This window comes from Zootoca vivipara, chromosome 10 (genome assembly GCF_965207765.1).
Source record: "Zootoca vivipara chromosome 10, rZooViv2.hap1.1, whole genome shotgun sequence".
NCBI classification, from domain to species: domain Eukaryota; kingdom Metazoa; phylum Chordata; class Lepidosauria; order Squamata; family Lacertidae; genus Zootoca; species Zootoca vivipara.
Genome location: NC_142593.1, coordinates 61,569,344 through 61,585,902, shown reverse-complemented (window position 1 = coordinate 61,585,902; position 16,559 = coordinate 61,569,344). Strand labels below are relative to the sequence as shown.

The following is a 16,559-nucleotide window of genomic DNA, read 5'->3' as shown; positions in this document are numbered from 1 at the left end:
TCATGTGCACAATTAGCCCTGCTTACTTAATCTAAGTGGCCCACCCAGTTCTTACTGGAGGCACCCTGTTCTCTGGAAAACCTGTGTTATAAGAAAAACACTGCTCCTTTTCTCTTACGGGGTATCCAAGAGCCTGTATAGAGTCCTTCTCTATCAGAAGGAGAAAACAATAGAGGCCAACCAGAGAATATTGAGAAGCAAAGCGGCTAGTAAGCATGATCTTTATTAAACTGTTGCAACAGGGTGCTCACTGCCACACGCAGGAGGCTGGAGGGACCTGGAACAATGGTGCGCAATCCCTTATATAGACTTGAAATTGCCCACCCTATAGCCCAAGACCACCCCCCAAAGCATCATACATACATCACAGAAGGGGGGGGGGTCTCCAAGAGAAATCTTGTTTGCCAGGATACCTGATAATGGTTGCTGATTGTATTACCTGGGCAGCCTGGCCATTCTTTTGTGATGGTAAGGTAAAGGTAAAGGGACCCCTGACCATTAGGTCCAGTCGTGACCGACTCTGGGGTTGCGCGCTCATCTCGCATTATTGGCCGAGGGAGCCGGCGTATAGCTTCCAGGTAATGTGGCCAGCATGACAAAGCCACTTCTGGCGAACCAGAGCAGCACACGGAAACGCCGTTTACCTTCCCGCTGTAGCGGTTCCTATTTATCTACTTGCATTTTTGACGTGCTTTCGAACTGCTAGGTTGGCAGGAGCTGGGACTGAGCAACGGGAGCTCACCCCGTCACAGGGATTCGAACCGCCGACCTTCTGATCAGCAAGCCCTAGGCTCTGAAGTTTAACCCACAGCGCCAAAATTCTTTAATTCCTGAATCCAGGTCACAGGCTCACCCTATTCCTACACAAATACGGCCTTAAGACAGGTAAGCAAAAGACAATGGAGAGAGTCTCCCATTTCCTTCCTCCTTGCAGAGAAATATTTGAGGTCACTGGGAGAGTCAAAATGGTTTCAGGATTGTTCTCCTGTGATTTCAGACACATGGTTTATATACTTATACTGTATATGTGTTTGCCTTGTACATTTGTGAACATTTAATTTATATATATGAGACCTTAGAATTCTTATAACACCTGCATACAACCTTTGAAGACTTGTTCCATAGTTCAGTGTAGAATGAAAGAAGTCCAGACTCCGGTGGTTTTGGGAAGGCGCCTTCCAACTCTCTGATTCTCGGCTGAGGCACAGGCCAGTGGCCTTGCAATGCCAGCTTCCTGGAGGGGGTGCTCCTTAAATTGGGGCGCTGTGTGGGGAAGACCTAGAATCAAAGAATCATAGAGTTGGAAGAGACCACAAGGGCCATCCAGTCCAACCCCCTGCCAAGCAGGAAACACCATCATATGGCTGTCAAGCCTCTGCTTAAAGACCTCCAAAGAAGGAGACTCCACCACACTTCTTGGCAGCAAATTCCACTGTCGAACAGCTCTTACTGTCAGGAAGTTCTTCCTAATGTTTAGGTGCAATCTTCTTTCTTGTAGTTTGAATCCATTGCTCCGTGTCTGCTTCTCTGGAGCAGCAGAAAACAACCTTTCACCCTCCTCTATATGACATCCTTTTATATATTTGAACATGGCTATCATATCACCCCTTAACCTTCTCTTCTCCGGGCTAAACATACCCAGCTCCCTAAGCCGTTCCTCATAAGGCATCGTTTCCAGGCCTTTGACCATTTTGGTTGCCCTCCTCTGGACATGTTCCAGCTTGTCAGTATCCTTCTTGAACTGTGGTGCCCAGAACTGGACACAGTACTCCAGGTGATGTCTGACCAGAGCAGAATACAGAGGTACTATTACTTCCCTAGATCTAGATGCTATACTCCTATTGATGCAGCCCAGAATTGCATTGGCTTTTTTAGCTGCTGCATCACACTGCTGACTCATGTCAAGTCTGTGGTCTACCAAGACTCCTAGATCCTTTTCACATGTACTGCTCTCAAGCCAGGTGTCACCCATCCTGTATTTGTGCCTTTCATTTTTTTTGCCCAAGTGTAGTACTTTACATTTCTCCTTGTTAAAATTCATCTTGTTTGCTTTGGCCCAGTTGTCTAATCTGTTACGGTCATTCTGAAGTGTGATTCTGTCCTCTGGAGTATTAGCCACCCCTCCCAATTTGGTGTCATCTGCAAACTTGCTCAGGATGCCCTCAAGCCCATCATCCTGAAGGATGCTGCCAGTGTTTCCTTGGATGCCATGGAGGGTCTGTGCCCCTGAGGATTGTGACTGATGCAGATTCTCTGCCCCCCAGTTCTGGGTTGCAGCAAAGGTCCCAGATGGGCCCTGTGGGGAGAACAAAGGGGGGGGAGTTGCTTTCCTTTTGGGGCAGCCCGCCCTCTGGTGGCTACAGAGGTGAATGACGTGAGCACCCCACAAGCAAAATGAACAGAGTCTTGCCTCCCTCCCTCATTTTATTGGGAAAGTATAAAATACACTTGAGCAATAATCAATAGTGATAACAACACAATATCTCTTTGCACAGCCAGGTGTCCACAGGAAGAAAAATGTGAAGTTTCAACAACAGCGTTATATGGAAAACGTACGGTACATTTACCGCTCCATCTGGCAACTGGTGGGAGACATATCAAAATGATGATATTGCATTTGCAGAGTCTGTAATAAACGGTTAGGATAACCAAATGCCCAATGTTGCTTTTGGAAGCTGATCTGTTTGCCCATGATCATTGGCATAAAAGCTGGTGTTTGTTTGTTTTTTTTTTTAAAAAAATATCCTCATATCACCCCCCTCTAAAATCTTTGTCCCTTTGGTGTCAACCTGCTGGCAGTCATTCCAGGGGCAGCACACACTGTTGTTCCCCTTGGCCTTTTAATATTTATTATTATTATTATTATTATTTTCATTTTTGTCCCACTTTATATTTTTAAGGTGGAAAAAAATCCTCAAAGGGGTTTCCAATTACAATCAACAGTAAAGCATCAAATAAACATTCCAAAGCGAAACATTGCAGTGGAAGGTCACCTATAAAATATACATTCAAAGCAACATGACTAGCAAAAAACGAAAATATTATCTTAAAGATTTCATAAATAAAACATTACCAATGGAGGTCTATAGGATACACATTGAAAACAGCATAATTGGAAAGAGAATCCTTTACGTTGTTTCAGCCCAGGGAGCTTCCAGTCAAGCTGGCCTCCACCTCTTCTGTCCAGGTGGGGATTGTTCCTGCAGGTAAGTAGGTGCTCAGCTCACCTTGGAGGTCTAACAAGGACCATGGGGCAGGTGCATCACTCTCTCTCTCTCTCTCAATATCATTTTTATTAGATTATATGTTTTACAATATAGAATACTCATTTAAACAACCTTAAAATATCAGTGACTTCCCATCTTCTCTTTCCATGGTTCATTTTGCAAAACATAAATCCCTGCATATTTTATATAAACTAAACCATTCAGTATTCCATTATTACATCCATCAAAACTTATGTACACTGTTGAATTTATCTTAATGCTGCCAACATTTTCAAGCCCCCCCATATATTCAATAAACACTTTCCAATCTTCTCTAAACGTACGTTCTTCTTGTTCTCTTATTCTATGCATCAAGTCTGCGAGTTGTGCGTATTCTGTCAGCTTAAGCTGCCATTCTTTAGTTGGGACCACCTCGCCCGTTTTCCATTTTTGGGCTAACGAAACACGGGCCGCAGTAGTGACATACATAAATAACCTTTTTTTTGACACCTGCGAATTTCTGTGCAAACTCTCTCTCTCTCTTTCCTCCTCCCACTGGACCCACCATCCTGCACAGTTTGATGATGTGTAAATACGGGACTGAATACTTCAAAATAAGACATGTCAATTTATTTTAAAATATGGGACAATTCTGTTTTTTTAAGGGACGGGTTGCAACCCTCCTCCTCCTCCTCCTCCTGGCCTCCCCAGGCAGCCACTCTCCCTTCCAGGTGGGCAAGGTAAGCAGAGAGGGCAGCTTCCTTGAAGCCATGCAGGGGATACCTAGCAGAGAAGGGCAGTGCCAGGTCTAATTCCAGCATGGCTCATTCATATTGCTTCCTCCCACAACCTGGTGCCCATTCAGGATTTTTTTTGGGGGGGGGGCTGATGGGAGTTAAGAACATCAGAAGAGCCTGCTGGACCAGGTCAAAAGTCCGGAGGGCACCAGGTTGGGAAGGACTGTGTTGTAGCATCCGGGAGCTGTAGAACAACACATTCCTGCCCGGCAGCCTTGCAACTGCCACAAAGTGGAGAAGGTGGAGAGTCTCTTGGGCAGGCATCCCCAAACTGCGGCCCTCCAGATGTTTTGGCCTACAACTCCCATGATCCCTAGCTAAGAAGAAGAAGAAGAGTTTGGATTTGATATCCCGCTTTATCACTACCCGAAGGAGTCTCAAAGCGGCTAACATTCTCCTTTCCCTTCCTCTACCACAACAAACACTCTGTGAGGTGAGTGAGGCTGAGAGACTTCAGAGAAGTGTGACTAGCCCAAGGTCACCCAGCAGCTGCATGTGGAGGAGCGGAGACACGAACCCGGTTCCCCAGATTACGAGTCTACTGCTCTTAACCACTACACTGACCAGTGGTCAGGGATGATGGGAATTGTAGTCCAAAACATCTGGAGGGCCGAAGTTTGGGGATGCCTGCTCTTGGGGGTCAAAAACCTTTGACCCCATTGCACCTCATACAACAGAGTGAACTGAGGTTTCTTCCATTCCTCAGCTGCCCCCCAGGAGCAAGCTCTGTCCTTGGGTTCCTGACTACTTGGATGACTCAGCTGGGGGCCAGGTGGGGTTAATCTCTGCTCAGGGAGTTCCCCTGGTTGCCGGTGGGCGTGGTCAGGGCTTAAAGCTTCCTCTGGGAGGGGTGGGGGCATTGCAAGGGGGAAACCAGGGGGCAGAGCTGGGGAAGGACCTGGGCCTGGTAGGTATATGCTCTCTGCTATGTGAGGCTGAGGGAGGAGGCGTTGGGGGGGCTCAGCTGTCTGGCTTGGTTGATGCTTGCAAAGGGCGATGGCTTGACTCCTCCTCCTCTTCCCCCAATTAGTTGGTCTCCAATTAGCAGACAATTGAAATGAGCATTGCGTTTACTATTTGCACTGGTGCAAATTAGAAGTGAATATCTCCTTGATTATAACCCTTTTTGTAGGTGTAACTTTTTCTCCAAGGGCTAAATCCATTTAAATTTTTGGACTTGAGGGTGCCTAGGGGTGGGTGTTTGTTTGTTTTGTGCCTGTGAGAAAGAGAGTTGGGGGAGGAGATTTAAAGGAGTGTGTGAGTGAGTCTTCGCTGGTCTCTTTTCACCCAACCTCCACCATGGGCGTACCCAGTGTGGGGCAGGGGGGGCAGCTGCGGGAAAGGAGATGGGAACCAGGAGAGATAACGGAAGAATGTGTCTGTGTTGAGGGCCAGCAGCCTGGTATAGCTGGGGTTCAGTGTTGTTGATAGAGAGAGGATTCTAGAAACAGAAGACTCATGGAATCCTTGAGCTGGAAGGGACCCAAAGGGCATCTAGACCAACCCCCTGAATACAGGAATTGCAGCTAATATCTCCTTGGCTAGTGGGAAGCGATCTGCTTCGTGGTAGAGCCCCAAGTTTGCATGGAGCTGGTCCCAGGGCCACTCTCAGACCTTTTTTTCTCAGAGTGTGTGATTATATATATATATATATATATATATATATATATATGGGGGGGAGGAGGGCACTGCCAGTTAGGGAGGGCTTTCTGTTAATGCAGGTTAGAATGGCTCTTGGACTTGTGGGTGGAACCATACCTCTGGAACGGGCATCTCTAATAAAATTAAATTATTGGACTGTCATCCTAGGATTTCAGAAGCAGCTGCTCCTGCACCTCTAGGGTCATGGCTAATTTGATGCTCCTTCATTCAGTTGCTCCCCTCATCTGACACACCTGACAATTAGTAGCTTCAAGGGCCTTCAAGTGTCACATTATGTTAGAACAGGATGCCTCCCTGTACAGGGGTGGGGGAGGGTACCTGGTGGAGAGGTCCTGGCAACAAGAACCCTACTGGCCGCTAAAGATCACCGAGATCCTCTGCAAGAGCATTGTTGGCTGTTCCTTGAGTTGGTGAGTCTATGGTATCATTGGCCTAGTCCGGTGGGACTCTCTGCCACTGGAGATTCAGCAGGCACCTTCTGTGTCAACTTTGAAACACCTGCTGAAAACTGTTCAGTGCCTCCAGAAAATTAAGAACGCACCCTTCCACAATGGTTAGATGTTTTTTTTAAAAAAAACCTTTTATATGGTTATATTGCTGTAAACTGCTTTGATATATAGATTTTTTTAAATGACGCAGCAGTATACAAACATTTTATAAAATGCAGGTGCCCTGGGCTGCTTTGTCTCCCCCTGCCACTCATTCAGTGCCTCTCCCAAAGGTCCATGCCTGTCTCTCAGCCTGTCTTTGCTCCCTCCCCTCCCCTATATAGGAGTTGGCAGCTGCGGGGGCAGAGAAGATGGGCAACCCCCCACTCCGGATCCTGGTCTCAGGTTCAGAGGAGTCTGGGAAGTCAACCCTGGTTGGCCACCTTCTCTACAAATGTGGGCATCTTAATCCACAAACTATGAAGACTCTCCGGAAACAGGTACCTCCTTCCGAATTATTTGTTAAGTTTGTGGCTTGCCTTTCTGCCAAATGATGCTCAAGGTGGCTCAAAGCAAGTAAAATACAAAGTATTGTCATCACATGCCACCCCAGCCCAGTCTCCGAGTGGCGAGAGGCCCCAGGAGTTGCAGGTACTTACTGTGGTGTCTTCAGAATATCTGGATATCTATACAACCTGAGCGTAAGATGGAGGGCTTCACGGCCCTAACAGCCCCAGCAGATCTTGCTTATCCATTAGTCGCAGCTTTGGGTGCAGCATAGAGCAGGCATCCCCAAACTGCGGCCCTCCCGATGTTTTGGCCTACAACTCCCATGATCCCTAGCTAACAGGACCAGTGGTCAGGGATGATGGGGATTGTAGTCCAAAACATCCGGAGGGCCGAAGTTTGGGGATGCCTGGCATAGAGCAAGCAGGTCACTGAGTCTCCATCTTCAAGCTCTTTCCCAGCTTCCAGCCCCCTCGCCTAATCAGCCTGGAAGGTACCATCATCACCCAGTTGCTGCTCCTGTAACCCGGCTCATTCTTTAGGGATGCTGAGGGGGACATTAAAGCAGCCAGCTAAGGCCATCGTCTTGCAAAGGAACTTGTCTGACTCGTTCTGAAATGAAATCTTAGATTCTCCCTGGGTACAGGACCCCCAAGAACTGGAATGGACTCAGGCCATCATCCAGACTGACGCCCCTCTCCAAAACACCCAACAATATTTTCTATTAAAAAGAACATAAAAAAGAACATAAAATCAGTGCCAATAAAAGATGCCAATGAAAAAAGTGTTAACATAGATACTTCTGGGCATACCTAAGTGCTGTTAAACCGGGATGGGGGTGGTGTCCGCTGTATGCCCCCGCCTGGGATTTTCTGCCTGCCTCAGTGTCTCATTTGCAGAAGGCGGAGCAAGGCAAGTCGTACAGACAGTTGCTACAGACCCTCCAGCAAGTCGAGGAGAAGGGTGCGACTCCCGGGAGGCGGCGCTACAAGAGCCCCAAGTATGAGGTCACCATTGCAGACCCCCCAAGTCGCGCAGGCATCTTTGGCAGCTGCTCCTTCCCTAGCAGGGAAAAGGTAAGACTCTCTGCTCCTCAGCAGCTAAGGGGGCAGGAGAGGTTTCATGCCAAAGGTTGTGTCCTACACATGCAGTAAATGTGTGTGTGGGGTGGGGGTGGGGTGGGGCTGGGTGTCAAATTCTTCCTCCTTCTCGCTCTCAGTTTTGCCCTTTTAAAGCTCAGCAGGAAGGAGGAGGGTGGGCACAAAACAAGAATTCCTTGGCTCTGCCTGCTGCTTGCTCTGGCGCCACCTCCTGTTCACCTCCTGCCCTGCCAGTTCCAGTGGGTACCAGCCACCACCGTGTTGTCAAATCTTTGGGCTCTTCCTTGGCCTGGACCTTCTAAATGCATCTCCCCCCCCCACAACACCCCCTGATGCAGCAGGGCTGATCCCACAGGAGGCAATGACAGGAATTTAACATGAATTTTGCTATCCAATGAGACCATTGATCCATAAAATGAAAGCAATAAACAATGTACTGCAGTCACACAATCAATCAGTAGCTGAACTGGGCTCCGCACAGTCACAGAAAGAAAACAAAAAGAGCCGCAAAAATGCTAAATAGCAAAAACAGGCAGACCTCAGAGTAACACTCAAAACGGAAGGGTGGCACTCAAAGCAGAGCACGTTCAACTTCTGAAAAAAGTTTGCAAACTGGAACACTTACTTCTGGGTTTGCAGTGTTGTTTGAGTACCAAGGCATTTGAGGTGCAAGGCACCACTCTATACTTTGCATCCTAGGGGCTGTGGGAGCTTCACCCCCTACAATAAAGCCACATGAAGGGAGAATCCTGTTTGCCGGTTTCCCATTGAGGCATCTGCTTGGCCGTTGTGAGAAGAGGATGCTGAGCTAGATGGCCATCTTCTGGTGTACTTATGGAATACCCTTCCCGGGAAGAAAGACAGGGCCAGGCGACTCCCCTTTCCTTTCCTCTTCTCCCTCCCTCAGGTCGACTGCCTGCTGTTTGTGGTCTCTGCAGAGAAGAGGGACTTTGAAACGCGTTGGAACGTGACCCAGAAGCAGATCCTGTTAGCCTGCAAGCTCCCGGTCAAGCAGCTTGTGGTGTGCGTCAACAAGATGGACTCCTCCACGCCGGCGCCTTACAACTGCCACCGCTACAAAGACATCGTTGGGAAAGTGTGCGACTGGCTCTGGGCGTGGGACAGGGACCCCAAGACGGTGCTATTTCTCCCCATCTCAGCCCTCTATGGGGACAACCTGCATGAGCCCGGCGTCAAGGTAGGCAGCCCATCTCTCGGGGGACTGAGGGCAGCAGATGCCATAATGCGGCTGGGAGGAACATCCAGCTACCTAAATCAGGGCTTCCGATTCTGGTTCAGGTATCAGCTGCAGGCTGGGGGCAAGGACCAAGAGGGATCAAGGGCCGTAGAGCCATTTTTAAGGGGTTCTGTTGGCGGTTCAAATCCCTGTGACGGAGTGAGCTCCAGTTCCTCTGTCCCAGCTCCTGCCAACCTAGCAGTTCAAAAGCACGTCAAACTGCAAGTAGATCAATAGCTACAGCAGGAAGGTAAACGGCATTTCCATGTGCTGCTCTGGTTCGCCAGAAGCGGCTTTGTCATGCTGGCCACATGACCCGGAAGCTGTACGCCGGCTCCCTCGGCCAGTAAAGCGAGATGAGCGCCGCAACCCCAGAGTCGGTCACGACTGGACCTAATGGTCAGGGGTCCCTTTACCTTTTCCCACAGTGGTTCAGACAACCAGCTGGCTCAGTCCTGCCAATCGGAAGCCAGATAGAGGAAGTGGGGAGGTGGGTATCTCAGGTGGAAATTGCTAAGGGATTTCTCAATCTCCCTGACTACAGACTTAATCAGTAATCCATGGGTGCGACTTCTTTGTTAAGTGGGCCAGCACTATAATGAGCCAAGGTGAGACGGGTGCCTCAGTTTGCAGAATTGGAGGGGGGGGGGCAGATTTGGTTCAGCGGATGGAAGGCTGCTCCGGAAGCTGAGAGCTGTGTGTCTGTCTGGGTCTCCTTTGCAGATGCTCTGGTTCCGCAGTTGGGAGATCTCCAGGGAGAGAGGAGGAAAGGTCACAGGGACCACTTTGCAGCAGTTCCTGGACACCCTCCCCACTTGCCATCTCCAACTGGACCTCCTGTATGCTCCCTTGGGTGGGTGGACCTCTTGGCCTTGAGGGCTATTTTGTCTTAACATTTATTGATAGATAAATTCAAAGATACACAGAAATGTTTCCCCATTACAACGTCTCTTTTTATAATAGACTGAGATAAATCAGATGCTTAATCTAAAAAAGAGCCAAGTCTGAAGGAAGAAAATACAAGAGAAGGAGAAATCTAAAGGAGCAAGCAAGAGAAAAGGAAAGGAAGAAAAAACAGAAGAAAGATAGAGTAGAATAAGAGGACTTCCAGCTCTCTGCAGCTACAGATGATATTCATTCTTTTTAAGCTCCAACCATTCTATCTTCTATAAAGCAGTACTGTATTTTTTCAGTCTTCAAATCCAGATATTACAAGTTCATCTTCTCTTTCATGCAAAAAGTCCACAAGAAATTTCCAACCCTTAACGGATGCTAGTAATGATTTCCCTCTAATTAAAGTTGGCTTAGCCATCTCAGCCAAATCCAATAATTTTATGGGGCATTCTTCTAGAGCGGGTAGGTCTGTGGCTTTCCATCTTTGCGCATATTGCAGTCTTTTTCTTTTTTAAATCATTTTTATTAGTCTTCCATTAAAAGCATTCAATTAACAAATCCATCAAATCATAATCCAATTAAAAATAATAAAATAAAATAAAAAACAGCCAAATTACAATCCAAATTATTAAATTTTTTTCTCCAGGCTTCCCATAGTCTGGACCTCTGAAGTATATCTCCACTATTTTCATTTCTGCTGCCTGCTTGTTCTTCTCATATTTTCCACATTCCGATCTTGACGCTTTAAAGTTCCCCGTCCCTGGCTGTGTGATTCTCAATCATGTAAAAAATCATATATCCTTTCATCCATCGGGTACAGCTTTATTTGAACCTTATGTTTTAGTAAAAACATAAATGTTTACTTACATTTTAATGCAGACAACAAATATGTTTTTAATTCCAATATACAAAACTAGTTTCCAAAATGGAGTCTGGTCTTTGAGCATGACCTCAACAGATTGGAGAAATGGGTGCAAGCTAACAATGAATTTTAATAGGGACAAATGTAAGGTCCTTCACATAGGCAGGACGAACCAGATTCACAAATATATGATAGAAAAAACCTGACTTATTAGTAATAGATGAGAAAAGGATCTAGGGGTCTTGGTGGACCACAAGCTTAACATGAGTCCACAGTGTGATGCAGCAGTAAAAACAGCTAATGCTATTCTAGGTTGCATCAACGCAAGTCTAGTTTCTTGATCAAGGGAAGTAATAGTACCACTCTATTCTGCCTTGGTCAGACCACACCTGGAATCCTGTGTCCAATTCTGAGCACCACAATTTAAGAAGGATGTTGACAAGCTGGAAGGTGTGCAGAGGAGGGCAACCAAGATGACCAAGGGTCTGGAAACCAAGCCTTATGAGGAACGGTTGAAAGATCTGGTTGTGTTAAGCCTGGAGAAGAGGATATTGAGAGGAGATATGATAGCCATCTTCAAATATCTTAAGGGCTGTCACATGGAAGATGGAGCAAGTTTGTTTTCTCCTGTTCTGGAGGGTAGGATTTGAACCAATAGCTCCAAGTTGCAAAAGAGATTCCTGCGTTGCAAGGGGTTGGACTAGAAGACCCTTGAGGTCCCTTCCAACTCTACAATTCTATGATTACATCTGCTCACATTGCTTACTTGAAAGGAAGAGAGAGACTGGGGCAAGGAGGAAGGAGAAAAGATTGAGATCCTTTGTCCTACATCCTACCACAAGATGATATAACGCCACCCAGACCTGCCTTCTCTAGGAATGGAGGAACTCAAAGTGTCTTAACCCCTCCATATGCTTATTTAGCAAACATAATGTTCATTTTGACTGTAGATTATCCCACTCTGGGTACCTTCCAACTCCTATGACTGTTTTGTAGGATGGACCGAGAAGGAAGAGAAGGCTCTCCTGATGACATGGAGGAGCCTCTCCTCCCAGGCACCAGACCACATCCCCAGCCCTTCTAGGATGTCCATGGCCCTCAGGCAGGCAGGAGTCTGGTGCTCTGCAGAGCAGTGTCGCAGCAAGCTGAATGCGCTCCTGCGACACTACATGGCCGACGTGCTCTGGGGAGGAATCGGGTGCTTCCCTTTCTACTGGGAACTGCATGACATCCTGAGATATGATGTCTCCACAGCAGCCTTTCAATTGCGGCAATTTAAGCAGGAACCGGTGCCAACAGCAAATGCCACCACTGCACCTGACCTTGGTTGGGCTGAAGATGTGTTTGTCCTTCCGGGGCCTTCTGGTCCAGGAGCACTGGCCGTCTCAAAGGAGGGGGAGAAAGAAGAAGAGCTTGTCATCCCTGGGCATTCTGGTCAAGAAGAAGCTATTGCTCCAGAGGAAGGAGAACTTGTCCGTTCTGGTCATTTTGATCAAGGTGAGCCAGTTGTCCCAGAGGAGGGAGAGGAAGCAGAACATGTCCATCCAGGGCCTTCTGGTCAAGGCGAGCCTATTGTCCCAGAGGTGGCACAACATCTTGTCGATGTGGGTATCCTTTCTCAAGAACAGGTTGCCAACTTGGCCCACCTGTTCTCTCTCAAGGAAAGCCTGCCACCCTCCCGGAAGAGGGAGGAGCCCTTCCTGGGTCCTCTGGGCAAGGTGAGCCCATCATCCTAGGAGAGGAAAGAGGACCACCTGGGCGTCGGCAGCTGAAATGTTTGGAATGGGCAGTGGGCAGGCACTTCTGAAGAAGGAACTAGTCAGAGGGACCCCTGCCTCCTTGGAGACCAGGCCTTGGGGAGCCTGAGTGGCTGAAATCAATTCCCATCCTCACCCATGACCACAGACCACGCTGGCTGGAACGGAAAGAGTTGGGATTCCCACAATATCTGGAGGGCTGTTCTCCACCCCTGGTCTAGATGTTCAAAACCTGGAGGTTGGGACAGGGTGACCTTAGGGTTGGAGGCACTGGGGAGCATCGTTCATGTAGGACTAGTTGTGATGGTGCGGGGGGGGGGTTGGTTGGAACTTGTGAGTGCACAGCTGACTTACAGAGCCACTTGCCTTGTTGGAAGCTGCTAACCCCCTCCCTCTCTCTCTCTCTCTCTCTCTCAGGACTGGACCCTTCCTCAGAGACTAAAAGCAGCCCTGAGCCAAGAGCCCTTGATACCCCTGACTCTGCAGAATCACCTCCGTGCCCTAGGCCCCCCAAAAGCCCCAGAAGTCACCGCCACTCTGGGCGCTCGGGGAAGAGCTCTGGATGCAAACTGGGTCCTGGTCCTCCAAGAAAGACCAAATACAAACTGCCCCCTCGATTTTCAAGGAGCTCCAAACCTGACCCCCACCCTGGACCCTCAACCAGCAGTTCTGGACCAGATCCGGGCCCTGAGACCTCGAGGAACTCCAGACCTGACTCCCATCCTGGACCCTTGACCAGCAGCTCCCGACTTGAGCTACACCCCAGACCCTCAGGAAGCTCCGGACACAATCTCCCGGGTGCTGGGCTGGAGAGGAGGCCAGGTTCTCCAATCCCTCTCAGCTCCCCAGTATCTGGGAGCGACACAGGAGATTCGCCAGAGGAAGAAGAGGTCATGTTGGTGGAGGAAGACACTTGTAGCGCTGGTGTTCCAACCCAACCTCCCTCAGCCACGGCTTCCTGGGAGAACCGAATGGGCCCCCCGCTCGTGCAGTACCCCACCCTTGGGATCCCAGTGCTGCTTCCTTCTCCATCTCCCTTCCCATACCCCCTTCCTCCAGCCCAGTTCCAGCAGGGGCCGTCCTTCCCCATGCCAGATCCTGTGTACCAGCTGCCGCTGCTTGGTAAGGCTTCCTGGGTCCCTGTCCCCGCCGCCATGTTTCCCCCTTTGCAGTCCCCTCCTGCCTCCTTTCCCCTCCAGGACCCCCTCGTGCAGCAAGCTCAGTCTCCCCCTTACTCCCCTCCCTCCCAGCAGCCCCCTGCCCAAGCCATGACATTCTTCTCACAGCCTTTCGAGCCTCCGGGTTCCTTCCATGCCCCGCCGGGGCCCGAAGGGCACTTTGTCTTCCCACCCCCACCTTATGCGCCACCCACCCAGGTCTTTCCGAACCCGTCGCCCCAGACCCCATACTATGCCCAGGACATTCCACGGGCCTTTGCCAGGTCAGGGCCAGTCTCACTCTACTCCTTCCGATGGCATAATAATTCTGTATATCCCCTGGACATCAAAATTGTCCTCGAGCCCGCTCCCTGGCCACGGAGGTTTCGGCAATGGAAGCCTCTGCCTCTGCCCCAGCCCCCCACAGCAGCCCCCTTGCCTCCTCACCCACCCTCCCTGGCAGGGCCTGATCCTGACAGCGTTGAGGCACCGTCCTCTGCTGCTTCTCTGGCTCCAAAGCCCACTTCCCAACCTGGGAGCCCCTCGTCGTCTCCCCCCCAGGCCCTGCTGCAGACCCCGCGCCAACCTCCACCCCTTAGCACCGGCCCTCTGCGTCCTTTAACATCCTTCATGGGCCCCAGTGGGGCTGGGGATCAGGCTATCGGGCTTCCTCCCCTGACCCTACCTGTGGCTTCCTCGTTGCCCTCTGGCTCCTCATCCCAGCTTCCAGGACCTCCATCCCAACCTGGAAGCCGTGGGTTGCCCAGGCTTTTAAAAGCGCCCCCTCCCCTGACCCCAATCTTGCCTCCTTTGTCACCCTTCCCACTGCCATCTGTTCCTGGTGCCCCAGACTCCCTGGGCAGCAGGCCCCCACCTCTAGCTGCCACCCACCTCCCCCATGGTGCCCCCAGGCCGGCCACTGCATCTCTGCAGCAGAGTCTGATGCCTTTGTCCCCGCCAGGTCACTCTCCACTGTCCCCACCGAAGCCACAGAGCCCTCTCCCCACCTCCCCTTCCAGATTTGGGAGGGCAGCCCAGCCCAGGGAGGCAGCGGAGCTTTCCCCCCTTCCCGGTCCCTCTAAGGAGCCCAAGCCCTGAGCAGGCTCCCATCTCGCCTTCACTCCCATCTTCTGCTCACTGCCTGGGCCTCTTGAGCAAAGGTCTCCTGCCCTCCTTGTCTGTTAGTTCCCTCTTGGTGGGAGCCCTTTGGCCTTTTCCCACTGCTGGGCCAGCCTGGGAGCTTATGGGGCAGGACCCCATTGGTGGTTCCCTCTCACCCCATGACCTGGATGGTTCCATGGGAGGTGATGGGATGTTTTAACCTTTCAGCATGAACCAGCCTCTTCTAGGCAATGTTCTTGCTTTTTAATCATTTGCAACAATAAACAACCTTTTTTAATTGTAATCATGCTTCTTGGAATCCTTTCCTCCTCCAGGTAGCTCTGGGGAAACAGCCTGAGCCATGAGAGAATAATGTTAAATGCCAGTCTCCAAGAGGCGAGAGACCTTAGGGGTTCCAGGCAAATGCCCAGGTTGGGGTTTCTTGCAGTAAAGGTCAGCGGAGACAGGGGTGTCTTCAGGATACATGGTTTTTGTTGGGATGCTAGGAGAAAATATATTTATGAGATATTATCCATCCTTCTTCACGTTTGTGAGTTCAGCAGAGTGCCCATCCCTTTGCAGCTTAAAAGGGAAGCTTAGATAGGCTAGTTTTAGCCTTTTAGTTTAAGTAATCCAGGATTCTCCTGATATTTTCCCCTTTTCAACAATATTCACACAGTCTTGTAAAAGGTAAAAAAAGCACACATTTGCTCGCTTGCTGAATACTTGCTGAAGAGCAAAAAATTCAGCATCTTTGCTCAGGAAGCTTCAAATGGTAATTCAGTTACAAAGAGATACCGAAGTCTAACTTAAAATGTAGGCAGAACATGGAGCTTAGACTTGGCAGATGTTCTCATGTTGCTGGCATCAGGGAAAGATAGCAAGGGTGTGTGCCCAGGAAGGGAGGAGAATATCGACAGCTATGCCCTCTGCCTGTCAGGGCACAGTGGGAGCCTCTCTCACAGAGTTCCCTCTTGCAAACTTGCAGGGAAACTCTGTGCTTCAGCTTCTATCCTGCCTGTCTAGCAAAACACAAATGGTTGGTTTGACTGCATTTTAAATATTGCACAGTTTTATTTACACACATATACAATCCGAGCATAAGAGAGAGGAGCTCACAGGATCGACACCCCAGCAGATCTTAGTCAAAGCTTTGGATCCAGCACAGAGCAAGCAGGTCTGTGGGTCTCCAGCTTCCAGCTCCGCTCTCTCCCACTTCTGCTTTTGTTCTTCTATCTAGCAGCTGCAGGGCGGAGGGGAAGACCTGACTGTTCATTCTGTGTCACAGAGCAACCTTTTGGATTGTGCTGGTTGTGGTGCTTAACTAGTCAGCCACAACCATTTGTTAAAACTACATTTTTGTTCCTCCCTGCCTCCAAGAAGTCACACGATTCATCCATTTTGTTGTTTAGTCGTTTAGTCGTGTCCGACTCTTTGTGACCCCATGGACCAGAGCACGCCAGGCACTCCTGTCTTCCACCGCCTCCCGCAGTTTGGTCAAACTCATGTTCGTAGCTTCGAGAACACTGTCCAACCATCTCATCCTCTCTCGTCCCCTTCTCCTAGTGCCCTCCATCTTTCCCAACATCAGGGTCTTTTCCAAGGATTCTTCTCTTCTCATGAGGTGGCCAAAGTATTGGAGCCTCAGCTTCACGATCTGTCCTTCCAGGGAGCACTCAGGGCTGATTTCCTTAAGAATGGATAGGTTTGATCTTCTTGCAGTCCATGGGACTCTCAAGAGTCTCCTCCAGCACCATAATTCAAAAGCATCAATTCTTCGGCGCTCAGCCTTCTTTATGGTCCAGCTCTCACTACCATACATCACTACTGGGAAAACCATCCATTTTAACT

The 16,559-nt window shown here is 49.5% G+C and overlaps 1 protein-coding gene across 1 annotated transcript; it reads left to right on the top strand.

Moving 5' to 3' along the window:
• The first annotated feature begins 5,938 nt into the window (after positions 1-5,938).
• On the top strand, positions 5,939-14,705 carry LOC148684494 (uncharacterized). Its single transcript, XM_088652735.1, has 7 exons — positions 5,939-6,055; positions 6,438-6,593; positions 7,500-7,676; positions 8,608-8,898; positions 9,661-9,790; positions 11,690-12,190; positions 12,868-14,705. The coding sequence occupies exons 1-7, from the start codon at positions 5,939-5,941 to the stop codon at positions 14,703-14,705; spliced, it is 3,210 nt and encodes a 1,069-aa protein (XP_088508861.1).
• Positions 14,706-16,559: the final 1,854 nt, after the last annotated feature.

What these genes read in the sequence shown, in the direction of transcription:
- LOC148684494 (XM_088652735.1), top strand. Translation starts at nt 5,939, where the DNA reads ATGTTAGAACAGGATGCCTCCCTGTACAGGGGTGGGGGAGGGTACCTG. An exon ending in TGAAGACTCTCCGGAAACAG is followed by an intron (nt 6,594 to 7,499) that starts GTACCTCCTTCC and finishes TCTCATTTGCAG; the next exon opens with AAGGCGGAGCAAGGCAAGTC. An exon ending in TTCTGGTCATTTTGATCAAG is followed by an intron (nt 12,191 to 12,867) that starts GTGAGCCAGTTG and finishes TCTCTCTCTCAG; the next exon opens with GACTGGACCCTTCCTCAGAG.